A 24766-nucleotide genomic window follows, 5' to 3' on the forward strand; every position below is an offset into this window, starting at 1 on the left:
TTATAAACAGAATGTGACATTGTATGGTGTGGAATATCCCATTGGCCAGTTTAGGTCAGCTGGCTGTGCCCCCTTCCCAGCTTCTTGGGCACCCCTGCCTTCTTGTTGGCAGAGCAGTATGAGAAGCTGAAAAGTCCTTGACTGCTTGGCAACAACTGCAAACAGCAGTATCTTATCAACGTTATTCTCATCCTAAATCCAAAACACAGCACTGTACCAGCTGCTAGAAAGAAAATTAACTTTGCTAGAAAGAAAATTAACTTTATCCCTGTTAAAACTGGGACAACATAATTCAAAAGTTTATTCTTCCATTAGAAAAAATATTTAATATTGTATTGGAAGTATACCAACAGATTTTCATTTTCCATGATACTGGTTGTAAAGTCATTTGTACTGGGGGACAATCTGGAATAAATGAGAGGATTTTTATATATAGATTTGATTAAGTTAAAATAGATTATGTAGGATTCAATTTTTTAGTTAGAACTGACATGTATTTCCTTGCTCATAAATTGTTTCTATGCTTTTGTTTCTGCATCCAGCAGGATCTCAATTTACCTGTGGTTGGAAAGGCTTAGTAGTGTATTATGTCTATTGATGGTATTTAAAGTAGGATAATCGTGAAACTTTTGGGATATAATTTGTAAAACTTTTCATTTTTCTAATTTGGGATCACCTTTACAAGAAGAATTTACAATGGAAAAGTGACAATTACACCTTGCATTATACTTAATTTTGACATGTAGGTACCTCTTAAGTTGGGAATGTGAAACCACTGTTCACATGGAAAAGTTCTAGCCATTAGTCCCTTTTTATATTGTGGTTTTTACAGCTTTACAAAAAAATGGGGTTTGTTGGCTTGAATGTAATCTTCTAGTTATATGTTGTTTGTTGCTTTTTCTCATTGAAATCTGCTTTGTTCTATTATTCTTTTTAAGGTAAAATACATAAAATTACTGGATGATAAAATAAGTGTTTCTGTAAACATCAGTATGGCTTTTAAGGACTCTTGGTTGATTAACTGACTTCAAGACGACTTGTATTGATTACAGCAAAAGTACAATATTTAAGAAGCAAGTCCCATGTCTTAACTTTTTAGCCAATCAAATTCCTATTGCAGACTTTTGTAAGCTTTATAGTATGCAAGAAAACTAGTAGTCTCAGACAGTATCCAATTTGGGTAATAGGTACCTTTCATTAAAAAGTCTGCATTATAGTGACAGTACTATTACATTTTTAATTATTCTGTGGTGTAAACGAAGACAGGTTTGTGGGAAGAGGGTAAAATCCTGAGTTATAATTATAAAACTGATTTGATAACTTCTTCAGTTACGTAACTGCAGAAGCTTTCAGGTAAATAATGATGCTGATGTTGCATTTTCTTTTATGCATAGATTCTGGATTGGTTTGTACAAATCTGTTTAGCACTAAAACATATACATGATAGAAAAATCTTGCATCGGGACATAAAGTCACAGGTATGTAGGTAATTATTTTTAAACTGAATTTACTTCCAAAGTGTTTACATTCATATCTTGCTACTGTAAGTTTGCAAATTACAGAAAATAGTCTTTTTATGTAAACACTTCTAATACTGGAAACACTTCTTCAGAATTGTCTGGAAGAGGTTTATATGATATTTGTACAAACAGATGAGGCTATTTGATGAAGGTACTTCAGTATTACTCATATATTTATGTGTGGGGATGGAAAAGATAATATTTTATAACGTGTAATAGTGTTTTCTTTAATTTTGATGAAGTAGGACTAGAATAGGTGTGGTGTTTCATAGTAGTCAATAACACTACTGCTAGTGACTTCAGAGTGATTGAATGGTAGAAAACTTTATTCTTCCCAAAACACGTTGAGAACAAAAAGTGTGCAATTGTATGAATGTTTTAATTAACAGCCTTCTTAAAATTTCTATATCAAGAATATATTTTTAACCAAAGATGGAACAATACAGCTGGGAGATTTTGGGATCGCCAGAGTTCTTAACAGGTAATTAATTTTTGATGCTATTTTCTCTGACTTAATCTAAATCGCTTTGATCTAGGAGAACACAATCTGTGCACTTCATGGGAGTTAACTAGTTAACATTTATTCTTATTTTTTTTCCTTAGTACTGCTGAGTTGGCTCGCACTTGCATAGGAACACCATACTATTTGTCGCCTGAAATATGTCAGAACAAACCTTACAACAATAAAAGGTACAAGTAAGAGTTTATTCAAAGTTTTTGATAAGGAGAAGAAAGTGAGTTCTTTAGAAATCTAAAGCTGTTCTAATCATGTGATGGTGAACAGCTGTTAGTTCATCTCTTACCCAAGAAGGCACTGAGTCTCACTGTGCAAGTGGGACCTTAGTAGGTCTGTGCAGTACAAAGCAATGTGAACCAGCTTAATGCTCTGAGTTCTGGATCTAGCTGTGTTCTTAATTATGGCTCTACTTTTGCCTGTCTGCACACTAGTTGTACTGCCTTAATTTATGCAGTATGAATGTGAAACCGTGTTAAGGATGAAATCAGAAACACAGTAATTGGATTCTCTAAGCACATGCATAGATTGCACAGCTTGCCTCAGATAACGAAGTCATACAGATACTTTGCTTATATGTTTTCTGTCCTGGCAGTAAGCTGTATCTGGTAACAGAGTCCCTAATGTAATTAACATGGTCATTATCAAGTTAGTCTTATGCTTCACTAAGCTGCTGCATCCAGTGCTGTGAGTGCCTTGTACTAAATTCAGCTGGTTTCTTAAAAAATAAAAATTATTACAGTTCCTTGTCCCTTATTTCTCCTACATGGGATTTTTTATCCAATGGTATTCTAAAAATACAAATTCTGTAATTCTATAATGAGTGATGGTAAGGTAAGTCAATGTAAAAAGAGTAAATCATCTTTAAGAATTTTACTTGCTGAACTGTGTGGTGGTTTTTGTTTGGCTTGTTGTTTGTTTAATTCAAAGAGCTCAGGCAAATGTATACACTTAAAGAAAAAAAAGCCTTTGCCCATATTTTGTCTAATTTCTTTGACTGGGGTGGTTCAGATGAAAATGTCTAAATGAAATCTGGAGCCAGAATAACCCCATTTGGTGTTCAGGTTGGCCTTATTTTTGGTTGTTGAATATTTTAATTTTTTTTATTGTTTGAGGTTTTGTGGTTTGGGGGGGGAGCTTGTACGTACTCAAAATACAACATTTTCTTTTCCATTTCAAAGATAGACTTCACAGATGTAAGTTACTTGGCAATGTTACACCTAGAACTAATTCTTAAGTATGTTCTCTTTGATTTAGTGATATCTGGGCCCTTGGTTGTGTTCTCTATGAAATGTGCACACTTAAACATGCAGTAAGTAGAAACTTCTTATTTCTTTAAAAGAATAGTGATTTCAGAGATTTTTCCTGATTTTATGCAAATGTGTTTCAGTTGATGAAAGGCTTTCACAGTGACTGTTTAAAATTATCTTCAACATTTTAATCTCCTCTTCCTATACCGACCAACATTTTCAATCTGTGTTTTGGTTCATGCCAATCTCTCCAGAAATCTTAGCATTGTGTATTTTGTTTTCAATATAGGTTTTAAATGAACTGTGTTAGCTGAAAAATTTGTTAGGTGCTGTAACAAACGATACTGTGAATAGTGTTCCTTTCTTTTCAAAAACTTGACATTTTCATTGAAAGTCTGAATTTGGACTGTCGGCTTTTTTGCAGATGGATTAATGCATTTCTACTTAGAACAGAAATAGTTTTTTCACCTAGGGAGTTTTTTCTAAGAGTTGCCTTTTTGTGTGCTGTTCTGAAGAATACATCTTTATCATCCATTTTCTGGTTAGGAAGGGCAGAAAAAATGGTTTTTGTCTTGTTTTGGTCGTGGTGTTTTGTTTTTAAATAGCTATTTTTATTAAAAAAAAAAGATGAAAACATGAAGATCAGAAGAAAAATTTCAAGGGATAAGGATTTCATTTCAAGCTTTTCTGATTTTGTATTGCTTGTTTTTTTCTGTGGCAGCAATGCTGACAATGTTGCCTTTCTGAGAATTGATGGCAATAGGTTGTTTTCTGTGAGCTGGGTGATATGTACTGTTTTCTTTTTATTGTACAAAGGAATTGAAATGGTGTGCTTTGCTTCCTGAGCTTGAGCTGAAGTCTAAGCATTTCTTTAGATTTTACACTGAATGAGTGTGAATGCTTTACATGCTTTCATTTGAAATATGGCTTTGCTAAAAAGGGCAGAAGGCATGTGGTGGCTGAAAGTGTTTGGGAGATGAGATCAAGCAGATAATTACATAATTATTTTATCCATATCATTGTCAGTCTAGATCTGGAGGGAAATAATTATTTGTTAGCCAAATTTGTATCTCTATAGTGTGAAATATCTGTATTATGATGTATAATCAGAACACTTGGCAGCAGATTATTGTAAACTGTTGATGGCCTTGAAAATTTGTTTTGGTATGTTGAGGCAAGGGAAGGTGTGTTGTTCTTTAGTTTTCCTCTTCATCTTTATATGCAGCCTTACATGTGGACAGACAGTGACAGTAAGTAATAAGTAGTAACTGCTTTCTTTCTTGTGTGATATAGTTTGAAGCTGGTAACATGAAGAACTTGGTACTGAAGATAATCTCTGGACCTTTTCCTCCTGTTTCTATGCATTACTCCTATGACCTACGTAATCTGCTGTCACAGTTGTTTAAAAGAAATCCTAGGAATAGACCATCAGTAAACTCCATATTGGAGAAAAGCTTTATAGCCAAACGGGTTGAAAAATTTCTCACACCACAGGTATGGAGTTAGTTTTCATTCTAATTTTGCTAAAAACATCATGGGACTTTTTCTTTATTCTAATGTTAATATACAACATGAGAAATTGGAGTAATGGTATTCCCTAGAGCTTTTATAGAGACACTTTCAGTTGAGGAAAAAAGAGTTTTACTATGAACTGTAAAGAAACATCTCAAATTACTTAAGTATTTGGTAGTTTCTATGAACAACTTTAAATTGGCATTTTGTTAAGTGCATTATTTTGTGTGTTTTTCTATATAGTGAGAAATTATGAGTGAGACGTTGTTTTGTTTAGATATGCATTTTTTCATAAAATGGTGCTGTCAATGACTTCAGCATTGCTGCTTTATCATAACTTCTTCAATCGATTTTTGTTTGGAATTTGGAATGGCCTGAAAGTGTATTCTGTGAAATATTGCTAAGTAACCTAATCTTTAAATTTCTTGATGTTTAAACATACCACGTGTATATAACCTCAAAGAAGTTGCTCACTATTCTGTTTAGAATCTGTTGACATCATTTTACATCTATTCATGTCCTTTTAATATAAATCTAATCAAAAGAGTTCAAGATTATCAAGTGAATAATGTACTGATACGAGGTAAATAAATACAGACAGAGAAAGGACATGGAGATAATGAATGCAAAAGGAAACCTTACTAAGTATAAGGAATTCTAATGGATACCAGCTCACAACTAAAGAAATTTCATGAGAAGGTCAGATATAATTGGAATTTCAATTGTATATGAAATAGGCTTTCAACTAATAATAGTTCAAATTAAAGTCCTAATGAAAGGTAAGATTTAGAAGTCTTACAGATAAGTTTGTTCTTTTACATCAGTAATAGTTCATTATGATTTTATTTCCAGTAGCTAGAATGGATATGAAATTTTTATTTGGAGTATGTCAGGCAAAGTATAATTAGTAATAGACTACTACCAGATGAAGATACTAATTTCTCCTAGATTGAGTACGAATCCTCGCATGCAGTTTTTCCAGCTGAATCACTAACATGTTTGACTTAGAGATGCTACCTAATCTGGAAAACAGCAAAAAACCCCAGACCCAGAAAGCACCTTTTACTAAATGTATCAATCACTCATATATTCATATTCAGTCAGAGGCGGTCATTCTGTGGCACAGCCCTAATGCCTGTTTTCTTTCTGTTTCATCCATGGCTAATGCTGTTGTCTTCTGCTTTTCTTAGTCTAAGCTTAAGAGATCTTCCATAATTGACATCTTCAACATATTGCAACTACTGCTGAAATCCTTCTCTTAAATGACAGGAAATCAGTCTTCCAGTTTTACATAAATTCTTTCTTATTTTTTTGTAGTTACTAAGTTACGGAAAGAGTGAATCTAAATTAGCATCAATTTAAAAAAAAAAAGGGGGAAGCTTTTTGAAAGGTACTAAAGAGTCATGTTTCTTTTCTGTCAGTAGCTGTGTTATCATGGAAACATCACACTTCAGTTGTTACAGCTTATCACCCAAACTAAAGCTTCAACATCACTGAAATGCCATTAGTAGGAGACTGTTCTCATGTGTGAGTTTTTGCTTATAGAATTTTTTAATGTCAGACTGTACAGGTTAAAAAGTTTCTCTGCCATTGTGTGCAGTCCTACGTTCTGCACTCCCCCCCGCCCCATTTTAACTCCTTAGCATCCATTGTAAGTGACTGGTAGCCTCTAAGCAAATCAAAATAATCTGAATATTTCAAGATTCTATAAAGACTGTTCCTTAAAACCTTGTGATTTAGTGTCTATTGAGTTAACATTGCTGTCAGTTGTCAGAATGTTAAGTAACATGTTCCTGGCATGCTCCATCTCTAGAAAGGTGGTCTGTAGTATGGCCACTATCTGTCTGCATGTAGCTCTGCTGTTGTAAAAAGTACGTTTGCAATTCCCATCCTTCGAATGTTCTGTATTGGTAGCACCAGTTGTGGCACTCAGATTCAGCAAGTGTGAGAGCAGGCTGTTAGAAAATGAGAACATGGTGCTGGCTTTGCTAAAAGTCAAGTCTCCCTCCATATCCTGTGGGCAGTGAACACTGGCCATAAACAGTGCCTGGTGAGGTGTATGAGAACAAGGCAAGCCTACATGACATTACCCTATAATAGTCTCCCAGCCTTCATCCTTTGTTGTCTCAATTGCATCAGCTCAGGAAGCATCATCTTTGATATTTAGTCATCCTTAATAGATTTTTCATCCATGAGCTTATCTGATTTCTCCATGAACCTGTGTAAGTTTTTATAATCAGTAAGAAATTTCACAGGCCTGCTACTTGTTGCAGAAAGCATCAACTTTGTTTATTCTAAACCTTCCTCCTTGTGTTCAAGGGTAACTCTCTTCTTATGTTGGTATTATCATTTGCTGACCTTGTGTGTTTCTGTGCTTTCTCTGCAAAATCACATGGTATTCTAGGCCTGTGACATTACATCTCAGTCATCTTTTTATAGGCTGAAGAGAAAGCTTATTTATTCTTCATACTGAAGCTTTTCAACACTTTTAATTATCCTTGCTGTTCTTCTTTGAACCTTTTTGGTTTTACTACATGGTTTTTGAGGTGGTGTGTTCAAAACTGCATACAGTATTCATTATGATGTGAGATGATGGCCTATTCATGTTTGAATGTTCTTTGTCTAGACTCCAAATTATTTTTTTTACTCCAGTAAGGCTGTTTTCCACATTTCATTATGCTAATTTGATATGCCTGACAGCACACAGTGTATGTCGTTCCTAGATATCCACATATGTAGTCATCTTCCCATCTTGAAAAGAAAAAACTGCAAATATTGCTAAAGGACTGGTTTTTGACACAAGCTGGCTGAGAATTTCAAATGAAATTTGGCAACTATACAGAAATCTAAGATGAGCTATGCATAAAATAGTGTTGATGCTCACATTAAAATTCTTCTAGATTCTTAGCTAGTTCGTAAACAAGGTAACATGTGCCACCCAGGAGTCAGACTAAATTGCTTTTTTAAGATTATTTGAGTAGTTATGCTGATAATATTTGAAAATACATAATCCAACTTCATATTAATGTTAGTGCCACTAAATTGAATACATAAAGTTGAGTATTCATTTAAATTCATTCTTAAATACTATTAATTAGATGCTTAGTGGGAGTGGCACACTTCTCTGAAAAGTTCTTTTTAGCTTCATACATAAATACTGTTGGCTAACTTTTCAACTTTTTCTTTAGCTTATTGCAGAAGAATTCAATCACAAAATCTTCCAGAAGTTTGGACCACATGCTGCACCAGGTAATTAAGTGTGTAAAGTGCTTTTGCTTTCAGCTCTGACAAAGTAATGTATGTAGCTTTGTTCTTTTATTGGTTTTGGTATGTCCTTATACCTGATTCCAGAAGTTTCAGGAAAAGAGAGGGAAGCAATTTTCCCCTCTCCCTGGGGAGCTGGATCTGTGTAGGATAGAAATGATGCAAGTATAAACTATGGTCCTGTAGTATTTTAGGTGTACTTTTTCCTCGTGCAGTGTGCTACGCTTCCAAAATGTAAGGAGACAGTGGAGACTGCAAATACTGGAAATAATTTATATGTTGTTATTGTGCAATTATTTTTTTCCCTTACTAATGACAAATGGATAATGAGAAATACCATTTCTTGTAAAAATGTGGGAGGTTTTGTTAGATATTCCAATATTAAGCCCTGACTTCAGCCCAAAGCAGTAGAATTTCTACTACTGGTAGCAAATTAGATTGTGTTTCACTTGGTCAAGATGGTCTTACCTTACTTCATTTTCCTGCATTATTTTACACTTTTTTCCCCTAGATTTTCTTCCCTTTTCTTTATTTCACTTCCTTGTAATTGTTGAAGCTGTGGCAAGTGCTTTGGTGTCTTTTGATAGTGTTGTTTCACTGCTGTCCTGCTATTCTGTAGTAAGAGAGCCCTGCTAGCACAGAATCAAATCCACAATATTGGCATATTTTCAAGAACTCCGTGGGGAAAACAATATCCCTGAAGGCCATGGAAGCTCTTCCAGAACTCATCTTCTGCTGACATAAGTGTTGGAAGTTGCTGTCCAGTGTCATTAGTAGAGGGAGGCCTGTCTCTCCATTCCATTAGGAAAACTTTTCCCTGTGTCGATGACAACTGGATAATAAAGCATGGCAGCTGAAATAAGCTTCAGTTCTCCAGTTTAAAGCGAAGTGTTGAGAGTGAAAAGTTCTAGGATTGTGTTCTGCTGTTTCTTATCAAGCATGAAATTTAGACAAGCTGTTTTGGACAACTGGGTATGTTGCACTTATGCATCAGCTCATGAGAATGATTTGTTAGTAGTTCACTCGTTTTCCTCTAGCTTTGCTGTTCCAAGACCTTGGGAAAGGGAAATATGGTACACTGGCCAGCCTGAATAGCTGTAAAACAGGGTTTTGGTTTTTTTTCTTTTTAGCTAAAAGACCAGCTCAAGAACAAATACTGACTTCAGTTGCACCAGCTCAGAAAATCACAAAACCTGCTGCAAAATATGGAGTGCCTTTAGTGATCAGGAAATCTTGTGATGCACCTAAAAAGCCTAATGAGAAGAAGCCATTGGCTAAATCTAGACAGGTAAGAAGCTAAGTTACTTAAATTTAACTGTTTTGCTCATACCTTATTTAAATGCTACGAAAATCTATGCATTCCTTTTCAAAACGTCTTCTGTGTGGACACATGCATCTGCAGATAAGGTAGTAGTAGTTTAGATGCTTGGCTTGCTTCATTATTGATTTTTTTGTTTAGTTGGTTTTAATATAATGATTTTTTGGAGACTGCTACCTTAGGTTTGGGTTTTAATTCCACTGCTGAATTAGATGTGCTTTGCATGTTTTCAGTTCCTTTGTTGGTGTTGACCACTCTTAGAAATATTGGAAGTCTGTCAGGTATACCAAGATCATCGACACTAGATAAGAATCTTTGCATCTTTCTTCCTTGTTCAAAAATAATCTCAAATTTTCAAAACATAGCAAAGGTTTTTTTAGTCATTTTCTAAAGTGTTGTCAGCCAGAGAAGTTGTGTAATTGGAAGAGGAGCTTCCCAGACTTAATTCCATGAGCTAATGAGAAAGTCTTCTGTATAACTTCATACAGTACTTCTGATCTTTCTTCCAGTCATCTTCTCTGTACTTCTTATTATGTAAAACTCTTTTTTAGGTGGATAGAAAATTATCCCTGAGATATAACTTATCCTTGAGGTTCAAAAGTTATCAGAGGTTTAAGGAAATACTCATTGATCACGCAAGCCTTGTTGGCTTGTGATACACAGTTTGAGAAAGAGAGCAAGAAGAAGGGAACACACAGACTTCTTGTGTGTCCTTATGAGACCATGAGGTTTTTGTGTTTTAAGGCTGGTTGTATGACCATCTGCTAATCTGCTGCTCTTTATAATCACTTTCACCAGCCAACACCGATCCAGCTTGCATGGAGGCTCAAAGTGGCAGGGAAGTATTCTCTTGCTGCATGTAAGGAGTCAGTAACACTGCAATTTTAAGACATATTCTTTGTGTGGATTGTACCTAGAGATAAGGGATAAGATGTAGAATAGAAACAATGGCTACAGTGTAATATAAATTTTCTTCTCTTTGCTGTTGTTCCAGGGTAGTCTGAGCTTGCAGCTCTCAACTGACTTCTCAGAGGAGCATGTTGTCATCATCTCCTTTGTTTAGTGGTATTACATTAACTCACTGTAGTTGAACTACATTGACTTAAGTCTCTAAAGGTTTCCATCTTCTGCAGTACTTGATTTTAAAGTAGTCATTTGATAGGATTTTGCATGGTCAAAAGAAAATACTATGAAGCTCTCTGTGTTCTAGTATAATCAGAAAAAATATGCTTTAAAAATAACCATCACTTTTTTTGGGAAGACTGGAGTGAGCAGCATGGTTTATTACGTATAGGTGCTTCTTTACCAGGTATTCAATAGTGGCTGCATTCTCCTCTTCCATAGGTAACAAGAACCTTGGTTAGAGTTACCCGAGTGAAAGAGCCTAAGGCTAACCTAATAAGTCTGTTCTCCAAATAAAAGAGAATCTTAATATCTGGGGACCCTCAAATACTTATAATAGGAACAGATTGTAATGCAGAATGGTATTGCCAGAGAAGAAAAATTAAGACAAAACAGATTTTAAAATTACTGCCTTCAGTTTTCAGACAGTGCTTTTAATAGAGGATGAACAAGTACAGTAGCATTTACCCCTAGATCCTAGCAGTGCTTTTCATTTAAAACCTCTTGAGTAATTAATTATTTTAAACCACATTTTGCACCTACTAAGTTGTGGGTTTAAGATTTTTCTTTTTCTGATTAGAATTTTTCTCTCACTCTAGCATTATGGTATCTAATTTGAAGTTTCACCTTTTATCCAGGCCTTTCCAACTCCAATGAAGAAAATGAATCCTGGAGAAGAAAGGAGGAAAATGTTTGAGGTATCATGAAATCATCTGTTAATTTTCAAACTAAGCAAAAGCTAAGTGCAGAACAAGAATGACAAAACAAAACCTTCAAACCTTTCCTCCTTATCTTTTTTCCCCAACATTATGTAACAGTGATTTTTAATTATTTTATTTTTTTTAATCTTCGTGGACATACACCAGCAATTGGAGCACTAACCTAACTTGACAGAATAATGGCTCAGTAATAAATACCAAATTATATGCTTATTTTTCAGGAACCTTCAAAAAAGAAAAGGTTAGAATTGCCTGAAAGAGAAAAACGCCAGAGAGATCAGGTAGACGAGATTCTTGAGACTTTCTTTTTCCATCCATCATAACTAATGAAATATCTTGTGGTGTCGTGTGTTGTATGTTGCATAAGAATATGGAGTAGTTTGATTTCTCAGTTACTAAACATGTTTAATCCTTACACGTTGCAGATGAGTTTGCTGAAGGCAGATGAAATTAGAAGATTGGAAAAAGAAAGGGTAAAATACGTTTAAAATGTGTTAATAGTGAAGTTCAATTTTTACCTAGTGATTCCTTGAATTATGTTTTCCTGTATTGTTTTCTCCTTCAGATGGAACGAATAAACAGAGCCAGGGAACAAGGATGGAGGAATGTGCTTGGTTCAGGTGGAAGTGGTGATGTTAAGGTTGGCAGCAGATGCAGAAATGTGGTGTAGTCTGTTCCCCCACCTTTGGTTATCTGGCATGGTCTTCTCTTTTCAGAAAGATCTGCTCTTGCAGGTCAACTCTTGGGGCTGCCCATTATTAATCTATGGTTAATTTAAGAAAAACTTTATAACAAACTCTCTTCCCTGGCTTTTTGGAGATCATGTGCAACTTTCATTTTTAATATGTAGTAGATTCCTGAATCTCTTCTCTTTCTGCCAGTAATGGTTTTCATGCACCACTTTTTTTCTCCACTCCTGCTTTTGCTACTTTTCCTGTGCTGAATCTATGCATGAACAGCTTCTTTCACGTTCAAGTTTGTTCTTGAATTCTTTTGTTGAAATCTTTTTCCAGGTTCTCCTGTTATGATAGTGAACTTCTTCCCCAGTATTAAACACCTGCTTCTAAGCGTTCTTTGTTATTTAGCATGTTTATATATACTGATAAGTTGTTCAGGAGGGGGGTGAAATATCCTGAGTAAATCTATTTTTTTCTGAAAGCAGTAAACTCTTTAGTCGTTCACTTTCTTGCAGAATTTAATCTGATTCCTGTGACAGTTTCTTTTTGCGTGTTTGTGTGTGTCATAGTTTCATGGAAAAACAACTGTTCTGGGAAGTAGGCTTATGAAGTTATTTGAATAAAGGTCTGGGTACGTTCACGAGACAGAGCCAGAGCAGGAATTTAAGTATTGCTCTGGTGCAAATCTATTTGACAATAGAAAATGGATTAAAACACAGCTATTTGTTGTGGTGATAGTGAGTCTTACAAAAATACTTGGCCTAAACATGTTTAATAGGATTTTTGTAAACAAGCTCTGACTGGGCAGTAGAGTCAAAATGAATAGAGATTTTATTTTCTGTTCCTTGTACAAGAATATGAGGAATACACAAGCACTTCATGAGTTTTCAGTAGCTGCTTATGAAGTATATTATTTCAAAATAAACATCATCTTTGATGTGCACCACACATCATAGAAATAAAGCTTAAATATAAAAGCAAACTTAAGCATACCAGACTTTAAAAAATACCAGGTGCTGATTTAATGGTAAAATAAAAAAAACCATCATTTGGTTCCTGTGCCGTCCTTCTCTCTCTGTCTCTCAAGGTGAAACTGGCAGGCACCAATGCAAGCTTCCATACCACACAATATATCAACATCGTCGCGTTTAGATCAGAGCTATGTATGTTCCTGAAAACAATCATGTTTCTGATTAACTTCTTGAGAATTTTCTTGCAAGATCCTTATACATTGCAAACGTGTAAAGTGTTCTGTTGTAGCTACAGCTGCATCGTTATCAGTATTCTCAGTCATCTACGGAAACAGGTTCAGTGGTTGTGTATATTTTCACTGTCACTGGTGTAAAATGTCATGGCAGACATGCTTTAAAATTCACTGAAATCTCTTCCCCAGATTGGATAGTTTAGTATAAATTTTACTGCAGGCTGCCAGGTTATCATTGCTCCAGGTTTCCATATGCTATTGTTCTTGACTTCATTATCCCTCTCCTTTCTCCAACATGAAAACAGTGTATCCAGCAACTCCCTGACAATGCTGTCGAATAGCATTGCTCAAGCTTTCCAATAATGCTCTTTTGAAGGCACAGCAGGGTCATGCTCTGCATGATTTTATCCTCCTGTTGTCTTTTGGGGTTGGTTGCTGGTGCCTGTTTCTGAGGGAAAGTAGGGGAAGAGGTGGCAAGGATTTGGCTTTGGATTTGTGGTTCTAGCAGGGGCTGTAACTGTTCTGCAGACTATTGTTGAGCACCTGCTTCATAGCATTTGCCTAGAGATTGATCATACTATTTCTTTAGATAATCCTTTTGAAAACTGAGCTTTAATAATGATAGGCAAACCCTTGAATAGTGTCTAAAGCAAGTCTTTGCCTTCTATTTGTAGAAACTGTATTCTTGTATAGTAAATTATTTTTATGCAGGTGAACAGCATACCTGCATATTCCTTTGAATGCCTGGATAAATCTTTCAGTTAACATTCTATCATATGGATCATGGGGAGCTATTGATGGCAGTTGAGCAAGTGAAACTCAGAATGTGAGCTAAATTCCATTGTCAACTATAATCTGTTCAAGAACTTCTAAGTAGGCAACCTTAAACCTGTCACAGCTGCACTCACCTATTTGAATTTATTTAAAATACTTAAGACCACTCTGGAAGGAACATTGACAGTATTGTTAAAACAAATTCCATACACTACCGTGGGCTATTTTGACTGTTTCCCCCAGGTGTAAAGGGAACATTTTTATGCATGTGCTGACAACCTTAACCTTGTTTTGCCAGTTTCACATTTTCTGCATCCATCCTTGGCTACTACTGTACACAGCTGCTTGCAACATTTCTTTTTTTATTATTTTCCCATGAAGGTTGTATAGGAATTCTAATTCTTTGAGAATGACAGAGATAATTCTCATAGAACAATAGCTTGTGGTAGATGCTCCTCTGATCTGAGCTTTAGTAGGGAAGCATCTCATTTCTGGTGATGACACCAAATGACAAGTTGGTAACAATGGGGATTCTCAGATAAATCTGCACTTAATGCCATTCGGCAACTTCAGGAGTGTACTTAACCGTTTCCAGCTTCATGAAAAAATGGGTGTTTGGCTACAAATCCCTTATTAGTACTTCAGTTAGTACAGTATCACTTTTAGCTTTTGTGCTAAAACTTTGATTGTTGGTGTGTAGAACATCTATCTCGAATTACACTTCCATGGATTTGTTACCAATTACTTCCAAAATGTGACAGATGTCTCCTGTTATCAGAGGGAGGTAAAATGCTGTGTTATTCTAGAATGCTAACAGAAAAAGAAGTTTTAAATTTATCTATCTTGTAGTTCATTAAAATAGGGGCATGCCAGGAATAAAACTAGGATCAATTCAGACTATGTTGCAGCACATATTAATGCTTTTATTCTGCTGAAGAGGTGAAAATTGGAAGGGCTTGTTAAAAGCAGTATTTGAGATTTTCACCCTACCCCTTCTGATTTCCAGGCACCATATTATGGCGGCGGAGGTGGTGTTGGTCCTTTTCCTGTGTCTTCCAGGGGACAATATGAACACTATCATGCTATTTTTGACCAGATGCAACAGCAAAAGGAAAACATGAGAGTAGCTGAAGAGAGGGAAGCCAAACTGAGGGCGAAAGTACAAGGCCGAGAAGTTGTTGAAAGGTATGGCTACTTTCCATTAGAAGCTGCATGTGGTCTGTTTTAGATGAGAGTAATGAAAATTACTGTACATATTTATCTACAGAGGAATTCCACCTGGAATACGTCCAGGAGTTCCTAAGGGGCCTGCAGGTCATCACCATTTACCTGATGCTGGTGCAGTTAGGAAAAAAATGAAAAGATTGAAGGAGGTGTCTAAACAAGCCAATGCAAACAGGTTGGACTATGATAATCCATAAATCTGTCCCTACGTGTTAGATTCTTGTTCTGTGTCTCGTTTCATTTAGTAGTTGGACATGTCTCAAAATCACTTTTATCCATTGGTACGGTGCCGTCTGGTTGTGTGTTAGCCCCTTGCAGACCACAATTCTTTTAGAACCAATGGAAACCTTGGCTTCCCCAATAGTGGAAAAAATGGATTACTAACAACTGTAACGAAACTAGATTTCAGCCAAAATTCGTGGCTTAATGCAGTGGCAGATAACATTATAAGCCTCCTCCTTTGCTTTTTTCATAGTTCTTCTTTTTGTGTTACTTGCCAAGATGCTTTCTTCTTCTCTTGTCTCATTCTGACTGCCTTCTCTACATCTCCAGTGTTTGACCCTTAGCATAGGAGAGCGTATAGAATGCTCCCAGAATTGTTAGCTCCTGTTTATTGATCAGTGGAAAACTTCTAGGAGTTTTCTTCGTCAAGATGTGAATGCCAGGTGTTGCCATGGTGCACAACTTCTAATTTGGTGGTGCTTGTTCTTTGCAATTACTAGAAGCTGAGTATTTTATATATAAAAGGATTGTAAATAACTATTGATTTATATATTTTTTTTTAATGACGTCACTTTTTCAAGTGGCCTCTTCAAAACTTCTTTGCTCTCCTTCAGATGTGTTAATATTGCCCAAAGAGCAGTATCCTCAGTGGCGAGCAGTAAATGGGAAGGTATCTTTTTTTTTTCCAGAAGTTTAGTATGTGAGCATTACTAACTTTCCTAGAGGGACAAATTTTCTTACGCATTATTTAAACTTCTGCAGATCCAGTGATGTATCCCATGGAGGAAGAAATAAATGGAGTTAATGTGAGGAAAAGGAAGTGGCCAAAGAAAACATTTGTTCTTCTAAACTAAATTTATTCAGTTTAAAGTTTTAATATATTTTGCCTTTGTAGATTTTTTCTATTTTAAAATTGGCAGCAATAACATCACACATTTAACTCTGATGTTACAATTTTGCGAACTACAAGGTATATTTTATTTATATTCATTTGGGCTGTGGTGAGCTAATTAAAATTCCTCCTGGCACGACCCAGTACTGGAAGGTGTGTTTTCCCAGCTGATGTAGACGTGTATTTCCATCCTCCTCTATTTATTCTCAATGCTTCACATAAAGTGCAACAATCCTCAGTCTTGCCTAGATTAGGAAACAGTTTGCCTCACGCATTTGACAATATTAAATAATACTTGGCTACACCTGGGTAAACTGTTTTAAATGTGTTAAAATTGAGAGGAGCTATAGTAGAGGGCTGCAAATTATGAATAACAGAGATCATAAAGAGAAACTGATTCAGTATTTCTCAAATACATGAACTTGGAAGCACTCAATGAAAATACTGTGCAGAACTTTCAAAATAGGTAGAGATTTTTTTTTCCTCTTTATAAACTGCATTATCTTTAGCCTTAAATTGAGGAGCTGTTTCTTAGTATTTAAAATGTGGTAAGTATTTGTACTTTATTATCTAGAAGCAATTTTATTTTCATAGCTAGCCTAGCAGTATTTCTCTCCTGCACTTTATTCTTTCAGCTGGAGGTGAAATATAAGGATAAGTGTTCAGGATGTTTAGCTCAAAGAATTTAAATAGTTGCAACTTTCTTAAAAATAGGTAATTTAGAGTGTATATTAAAGAAGTTGAGAAATCCTCAAGTTGCAATCTTTGATTACATTACCACAACTAACTTAAAGCTAAGTATATTCAGCACCAACAATCTTTAAAAATTGTCTCTTGGACAGAAGTGTAGCCCAGAAGAAATCTAGCTGAAATGTTTTAGCAAAATGAGTTACTCAGCTTTAGAGTAGGGAAAACCATTTTCATAAAATTTAGTTAAAATAAGTTTTTTCTGTGAATTTGGTTTGAGACAATTTGATTTGGGTTTTTTTTGCTTGGGAAGCACCTCTCCTCCAGCACTGTAAGCTAAATGTCAGCTATAGGACACATTTGGACAGATTTCACTATCCGCCAGTTGAGTTCATATGTAATGAACAGTTACAGTAAAAAATCTTGTAGTGAGTCAAATATGTGTATACAAAAATTATCAAGTGTTTGTTTCTTTACCAGTAACACGTACGTGGATCGTCTTGCCTTTTCACAGCAGCTACAGCATTTATTTTATTGTATCAAAGTAGTTTTATCTCCGTCTTCCTCTTAATGAATTGTAGCATATGGAAGTATTTGATTTCTTTGTTGCTTGGGGGTGAGGAGGTGAGGGGAGAGAAGAAACAAGATGCAAGGATGTTTAATTAGTGCGCTAATTCATTTATGAATTACTAGCAATAGCTTCTGTATTGCAAAATGATTCTTTCTTTAACTGTCTCAGCCTGATGGGTTATTGCTATCAACTTATTCCAATTTCTTCCTGCCTGTTGCTGGACCACCAATACTCCTCAGTCCAACGAGGCTAGGGGAACCTTGGAAAGGGGATTGCCTCATCATTCTGCCATTTGTTAAAATATCTTACACCATTTCTCAGTTTGGGTTTGGTTTTTTTTTTTAATAGACAGCTTCCTCTGAGTCCACTTCTAAGCAATTTGTCAGAAATGGGATGCTCTACAAAATGATCGTATGTATGTACTAGGAGACTTGCCAAATGCTCTGTTAGGGTAACCTGAACATAACCTTCTTCTCTACCTAAGCAGGTCCCTGACCTGGTGTGGAACATGTGAAAAAAAAATCTTGTTCTGGCTAATTCTAATGTGGGAAAATTCCTTCACAGTCTCTTTAAAAACAAACAAAAATCCCCCCCCCAAAAGAGTTGCCAGAACACACTGAGAATACTAGCACTGCACTAATTATCTAAGTGGTAGAAGCTCTTACTCCAAACATAGGTCAGTCTTAAAAGACTGCTGCAGTATTGACCTGACTGGCTCATGTGATGAGTTCTAGCTCATCTCTGAAGGGAAACCTTGAAGGAGTCTTCTTTCTCCCAAACAAGAACAATAATGAAACAAGCTGAGACATTTTCAGAAATAATCACACTAAGATTATGTTTTAACATTCATTTTTGTTTTGATGACCAGGATCTGGAAGGACAACATGGTGTTTTGGGTTGGTTTGTTGGTTTGTTTTTTAATTGTTCTTTTAACTTAGTTGAGCCTATTTTCCTCATTTTGTGGAAATCTGACTTGTATTTTGGCTGATGAAAGGCATTTATTGAAGATGCCTTACTCATAGAAAGTTACTTTTTTTGTGTATGTGTCCTAGTTAGAATAAAGGCGGGGAGTTTCTTAAGTGTCATTTTTCAGAGACTTTCATCTTGCTATGTGTTGCAATTACTCAGGCAAAAAGGATGGATAGCTGCAGATAGAGCAAAGCAAGTTGAAGAATTCTGGCAACGAAAGAGAGAAGCCATGGAAAACAAAGCTCGAGCTGAAGGACACATGGTATGGAATCTGGTCTTCCTATGTATATTACTGTTTCAGCATGCTTTATGAATCTTTGAAGTATCATCATAACCATGAAATGCTGGCTAAATATGTTCCTTAAGTATTTAAAAATAAAAAGGTAGGTTTTTTGCATTTTGGTTTTGATTTTATTAAAACATAACAAAATTGTACAATACATTTCTGATCATTGTAAGTTTATTAACAAAGGAAAATATCTTTTTTTGCATGTGTTTAACTTGGCATTGTGACTTTTAGAACATTAACTTACATTTTCTTCTGTCCATAGCTTTAAAGTTTTGGTTAAAATTAAGTTTCTTTTATTATTCAGTAGCTTGAACCTAAAATGAAGTTTGACTAAATCAATACAGCTAATGATCAGATACAGTAGTGTGTTTTACAAAAACACATTCTGCTTATTGAGAAAGTATTATAAAGACATTCATCTTTGTGAGGGTTGATGTTTCTAAAGCCTTTGCTCTTTAGAAATTAACTAGTGGACAGTGTCACAAAGTGTTCTTTGTTCCTTATGCTTGCAGTTCTAAATTCAATATTCCTCTAGGAAGTTTGCTTTGCAGTACAGATATCGTGGAAATGACTCATTTGCACTAGGACTTTGTGTGGTTAAACTATCTGTTTTCGTAATGTGGAGAGTTTTGGTTTTTTAATGCTTCTCCACACTATTCCTATACCACACAGTCACAATATCGCTGTCAGCTGCTGAAGTTAAACTGACCGTCTTTGTTTCAGGGATTATTTCACTTACAGTAAGCAATTCTTAGATACTTTGATTCACTGCCTTGATGGTGAAGAATCCTTAGATTAGTATATAAGTTTTAATGCATGAGTCTTCCACTTTTAAGACTCTGATTCTGTTTTTTTGCAACCTCCAAGACCAGTAAATAATTTTGAAAAAATGAACAATCCTTGTTAAGGGTGCATCTTCTTAGACAAGTCCTTAGTAGTACCTGTGTCCATTTTGTTCTTGACTTCGTTGATATTAGTTTAAATGTATGAGATCAATTAATGCAAAATAGCCAAGTATTCAGGTTAACGTTTCTCAGGTTTCTCTAATGTATTCAGCTGAGCCTGAATATTTTATTCTTAATTGGCTGCCTTATTGAAACAGAGAGGTTACTGAACAGTTGTAAAACTAACTTCCAGATGTTTAAGACTTGTAACACGAAGCCAGGGTTCCAAATTCATGCGCTGTCATTTGCCATTGATAGCAGAAAAGTTCTCAGCAGCTTCCTTCTATAATTTGTCTAGCTGGCGGTAGTTCTCCTATAGGAACTGTTGTCCAGACTGTGGTGATCTGAGAGGAGAAATCAGTAGGAATCATCAACTAATATGCAGCTCTTTGTTGTATAAAGACTTGGAAGTCAAATGACTTGCACTAATTTACCCAGCTTTTGTTAAATATAGTTGCTGTCAATTTTGATTTTCAAGTGACAGCCTGAAGTTTGACTCAGTAGTTGAGTTGATGATACTTTTAGTCATCTCTTCTTTAAGACATCTGCTGACCTAATTTGCTATTTCACTCTATCTGTGTGGCATTGTAAAACATTGAGTCCTGGTCTTTGAAAATTTCAATGTAGGCAGATGAGTAAAAGTTAACAATCTACAGGAAGAAAATCAGTTCTTAAAAATCAATTCTCAGCTTTTGTAAAACTCAGGAATATGCATTAAAAAGTTAAAAATAAAAACGAATATTTTTTGGAAAGGTGAACATGGAAAATATTCCTTTCCATTTTGTATGACTTATGCTCAAGCTGAAACCAGAATTCATGGAGTCCTCATGAATGTGTGCTACTTCTTATCCCCAGGATGGTTCCTTTAATTTCTTCTCTGATCCCCCAGTCACTAAACCACAGAAGTAAAGAAATGTGCTGTGTCCTTGAGTTACTGATTTTTTGCTCAATCTGAGAGAGTATTTAACCAGAATATTTGTATTCAGTCCTCCCTATCAAGAACTTAACTGGAGTATTTACTTACCGATGGTTCTCTACACTCAAGTTTCAGAAAGCTAAAGCCCTGATATTTTATAAGGCAGAAGGTCCATGTAACTATCACATGTATGCTTACTGTCTTTATTGTGTGTTAACAAATGAAGGTATTTTTAACCTGTTCAGCAGAGGCTTATGGTATATCGTGAACAAAATAATTTAATATTTTGAATTTTAATCCAAGCAGGAAACCTGGAGTTAAGTGATTCTTGTACTGTTTTGTATTGGACTTCCTTAAAGGTTGAAATCCTTTTGGTGACAGTTAGTACACTGAGTACGTCACCCTCACAAAGACTGTACACTGTGAATGCATATGTAATAGGCATTTAACACAACTTGTTAGATGTAATATGTATATTGAAGTATTTTATTAGGTTTTTGAGTTTGCTACTTGTAGTATGTTTTAAAAAAGTAATCATTGTGGAAAAAGCTTAATCTAAGAACATAAAAAGATTTCACTTTTATTTTAGGCTTGGCTCAACAGTGGCAGAAATGCCAGCTCTGTGCCACAATTTGTATATAATCCAGATGTAGCAAAACTTATGCCCATCAGAATTTAGGCTTTCTAACATAGCAGGAGAAGGTCAGAATTGCAGGGAGAAGGCAACTATATTCTTAAAGCTCTAGTCTCTCTCTTTGGCTACTCAGGATTTTAGTTACTGCTGTCATATGTTTCATGTAAGTGAAAAAGGGTTATCGGTTAACTTCAGAACAACTGCAGATCATTGATGGATTTGGTTTCTTATAAGTGAACAGTTACTGGATAAAGCAGATAATTTTACTGCCCCAGCCACCTTAAATTTGATACCATTAAATGGCAAACAGGGTACACTGCAAAACGTGGCAGATATCTATGGAGGCAGGCCCATTTCTGCAAGAGGAAGGAAATCCAGAAACAAGGAGGAAGAGGTATGCTTGCCGCATGTTTGCCACTTTGCTCATCACACAAATAGCACTATTTTGACCTTGACTGTGCCCAGTTTCCCTGCATGGTTCATCTGTGTAACAAAGTAAAAGGACTTTATAAATTCCTAGGAAATAATTTACTGTATAAAGTTCTAGACTTCGGGTCTGTTTGTTCGTTTGTTTGTTGGTTTTTTTTAAGTAATCAAAATAGTACACCAGTCTGTCTCAGAAAGGTTCTTGAATGTGCATAGATATAGATGTGGCTCCGTATATCTTAATGCTGTTGTGATAAATATAACTGCTCCTAGCCTTCAATGATATAAAATGAAATGATAGCTTAATACTGGGAAACATATGTTCCAGTTGTCTTTATTTTCATTAGACGAGAGTTTTTCTGGAGATTAGTAAATGCTAATATGGTGAGAGTAATAGTGTGGTTTGTTTTGTTTGGTTTTTTTTTTCACCCATCTTATTTTTTTGTGGAATCTTAGGTGTTTTAAGTTAACCATACTGGAGAAAGTCTCAGTTACACTGAAACTTATTTTCTTTCTCTGCCTTAGGAATATTTGGCAAGATTAAGACAGATCCGACTACAAAACTTTAATGAACGTCAACAGATTAGAGCAAAACTTCGTGGAGAGAAGGTTAGTTTGAAAAATAATCTTAAATACTTATGGAATTTGGCTGTGGGATGTACTCTTTTATGGTCACAGGAAGACTTTTCTCGTAGGCAGTTTTATATGTAGACATATATTTTTGACATTTAATTCTCTTCCACAGTTAGTATATTTCCATCTCTTCTTCCAGAACATGGAAAATCTGTTATTTCAATGCTGGGGGTGCAGCTTCAGTGCCTGTAAACTAACAATATTTTAAAAACAAGACAACGTAAGGTTACATCTGAATTTGACATGTAAATTTCTCATCAAACTCTAGCACATTTATATTTATTTGCTTTTAGTTATAGGAACTTTTCCAGAATTCACTTTTTGACAATGCTCACACTGAATGTATATGAAGCAATTCTTTTCATACATTCTGTAGGTGTGTATTAGAGTTTGAAATTCCTGGCATGAGCTCAATTTAATCAATACACTTTTTTCAAACATCACTTTTCCAAATATGTTCATAATACAACAAAAACAAAATAATATGTTCATAAAGTAGATTCAGAGCGAACACTTTTTAAGGTGTCAAATGAATAATCTGAGGCACCCTTGGAAGCAATCCATTTACTTGTTTAAAAAAGAGTTTCATTTGAGAGGCAATCTATGTAGTAAATATGGTCTGGAATTTGTTCCCATCTTTTCATTAACCCATTGTGTGATCTCATTCTCCTGTTTTTCCCCTTCCTGTCCATTGTCTCAGTAGAGTTTTTGGGTTTCCTCAAGTGATTATCTGATTATTTATTCACATTATACTTCATGATTTAAAACAAGAGAAATGTTCCTGCCCTGTGCCCTCCCCTTTAAACACCTGTATTAAGTGCTTTCATGCATCTTATGTATAGTGAATGGGCATGTAAAGCAAGAGCGTGCTCAGTATCACTCAGTTTCCTTGGACCACCATCCCAGCTAAACAGAGTTCTGCGTTGCTGTAGGTTTGGATTGGGGTTTTTTTAATGCTAAAATATTCTATCTTTTTTTCTCTGTATTAGTGACTCCTCTCGAATTGTTTTTTTTTTTTTTTTTTTTTAACCTTGACTGCATCTCACTGGTGAGACGCAAGAGAGCCAAGTTCAATACCTTGAATGAGGTGCAAAACTTTAGTGCATTGAAGAGGAACATGTGCCCCTTTAAATGTAAAGTGAATGATCCAGAGCAAAAGTTATGTATGCCTCTACCTGAGGAGACTATGCAAACTTGCTAAGATGTGCTAGTGGCTAGGTCTGGCATGGCACCAACATGGGCTGTTGTCCTAAGTTTGTCTTAAGGAGCTAGAGGAAAATCAAGGTCTTGTGAGCCTATGAAGTTACTGTAGAGGCTAGTCAGTGAAGTTTATCGCTACCGCTGACTCACATAAAATGCTAAGCTGATGCACCGTAAGCACATATTGTCTTAATTGCATTTGGTGCTATTTTCACTCATAACTCTGTCTCCTTTGCTGTTTTGGACAAGCTTCAAAACAGCTGCAGTGGGATTAGTCATCTCCATACAAAGCCCTACCAAATCTTACTGTGGCTCATAAGTACCCTTAGAATACTGACAACAGTGCTAAAATGTTACCAGTGTAGAGCCATTGCTGTACTGCACTATTTCTTTCCGTTTTTTCACTGAGCAGCTGCAACACTTTCTCTCAAAATTAGGAGCACCTACACTCTACCTGCAGTATGGTTAACTGCAGAAGTAAAGGTACTCTCCAGAAACTTGTTCTCTGGAGGCCAAGGCTGCTTGTGCTCGTAAAGTCGAATAAAAGTACTGTTGCTGTGACCATGGCATTAGTTCTTTGTGTGAGTTAGTAGGCATATCAGGAACCTAACTTCCTTTCCCAGTGGCTGTACCTTACCTGGGATAGTGTTGCATGTCCCAGAAGGTATGCCACCTACAAAGAAACAGAGAATAGATTAATATCTTTTCAGGAAGTAGGCCTAAACTAATTTTCAGAATTCAGAGACCAAGTTTAAGGGTTTTTTTTCCTTGATGACCTGCGGATGCAAACTTTAGCATGGAGGTTCACTTCTAGAGGAACACCCTCTCAGACCACATCTTGTCATAGATATGTTTATTTCCTTATGTTGATTAACAATTTTATATCTACCACTACTGCGTAGTATCTGATTTTATATACAATAGATGAATATATGTATGTATCCCGTTGCCTATGAAAAGTGTCAAATTATTTTTCTGAAGTTTTTCTAGCTCTAGTGTTCTTTGCAGTCATCATTTTTTCCTTTTAGCTGACTGAAGCCAAGATGGGCATGACCTTATTTTTTTTATTTTCACTTTAAAATTTACCTAAAATTCTTGCTTGTGTTTTGCCAAATTATTTCTAATAATACTCTTTTTCTTATACTGCAAGAAGCCTACTAAATAGGCCTTCTAAATAGTTTATTTTAAATAAAAAGTCTGTGCAAGTTGGTCATGAACAATAAAAGGTTCCTGACAGAACTTTTTTGTGTAACTCTGTCACTCTGTTCTGTAAGAACATGCAGAG

The 24766-nt window shown here is 35.6% G+C and overlaps 1 protein-coding gene across 7 annotated transcripts in view; it reads left to right on the plus strand.

Annotated features, from left to right (window-relative positions):
* The window catches only part of NEK1 (NIMA related kinase 1), a 51606-nt gene that overhangs the window by 6549 nt on the left and 20291 nt on the right, over nt 1-24766 (plus strand). For 3 of the 7 annotated variants that reach the window (XM_054823549.1, XM_054823546.1, XM_054823547.1), the window contains exons 5-20: nt 1395-1478; nt 1934-2001; nt 2124-2210; nt 3292-3346; nt 4578-4778; nt 7985-8045; nt 9191-9348; nt 11139-11198; nt 11441-11500; nt 11645-11692; nt 11785-11859; nt 14881-15059; nt 15142-15273; nt 18599-18701; nt 21533-21616; nt 22174-22257. In XM_054823549.1, coding sequence (XP_054679524.1) covers nt 1395-1478; nt 1934-2001; nt 2124-2210; nt 3292-3346; nt 4578-4778; nt 7985-8045; nt 9191-9348; nt 11139-11198; nt 11441-11500; nt 11645-11692; nt 11785-11859; nt 14881-15059; nt 15142-15273; nt 18599-18701; nt 21533-21616; nt 22174-22257 — 1539 coding nt within the window. The remainder of the gene's footprint in view (nt 1-1394; nt 1479-1933; nt 2002-2123; nt 2211-3291; nt 3347-4577; nt 4779-7984; nt 8046-9190; nt 9349-11138; nt 11199-11440; nt 11501-11644; nt 11693-11784; nt 11860-14880; nt 15060-15141; nt 15274-18598; nt 18702-21532; nt 21617-22173; nt 22258-24766) is intronic. The other 4 variants (XM_054823551.1, XM_054823550.1, XM_054823553.1 and 1 more) reach the window with 4 other exon arrangements.

Source organism: Grus americana, chromosome 4, assembly GCF_028858705.1.
Source record: "Grus americana isolate bGruAme1 chromosome 4, bGruAme1.mat, whole genome shotgun sequence".
In the NCBI taxonomy this organism is placed as follows: Eukaryota; Metazoa; Chordata; class Aves; order Gruiformes; family Gruidae; genus Grus; species Grus americana.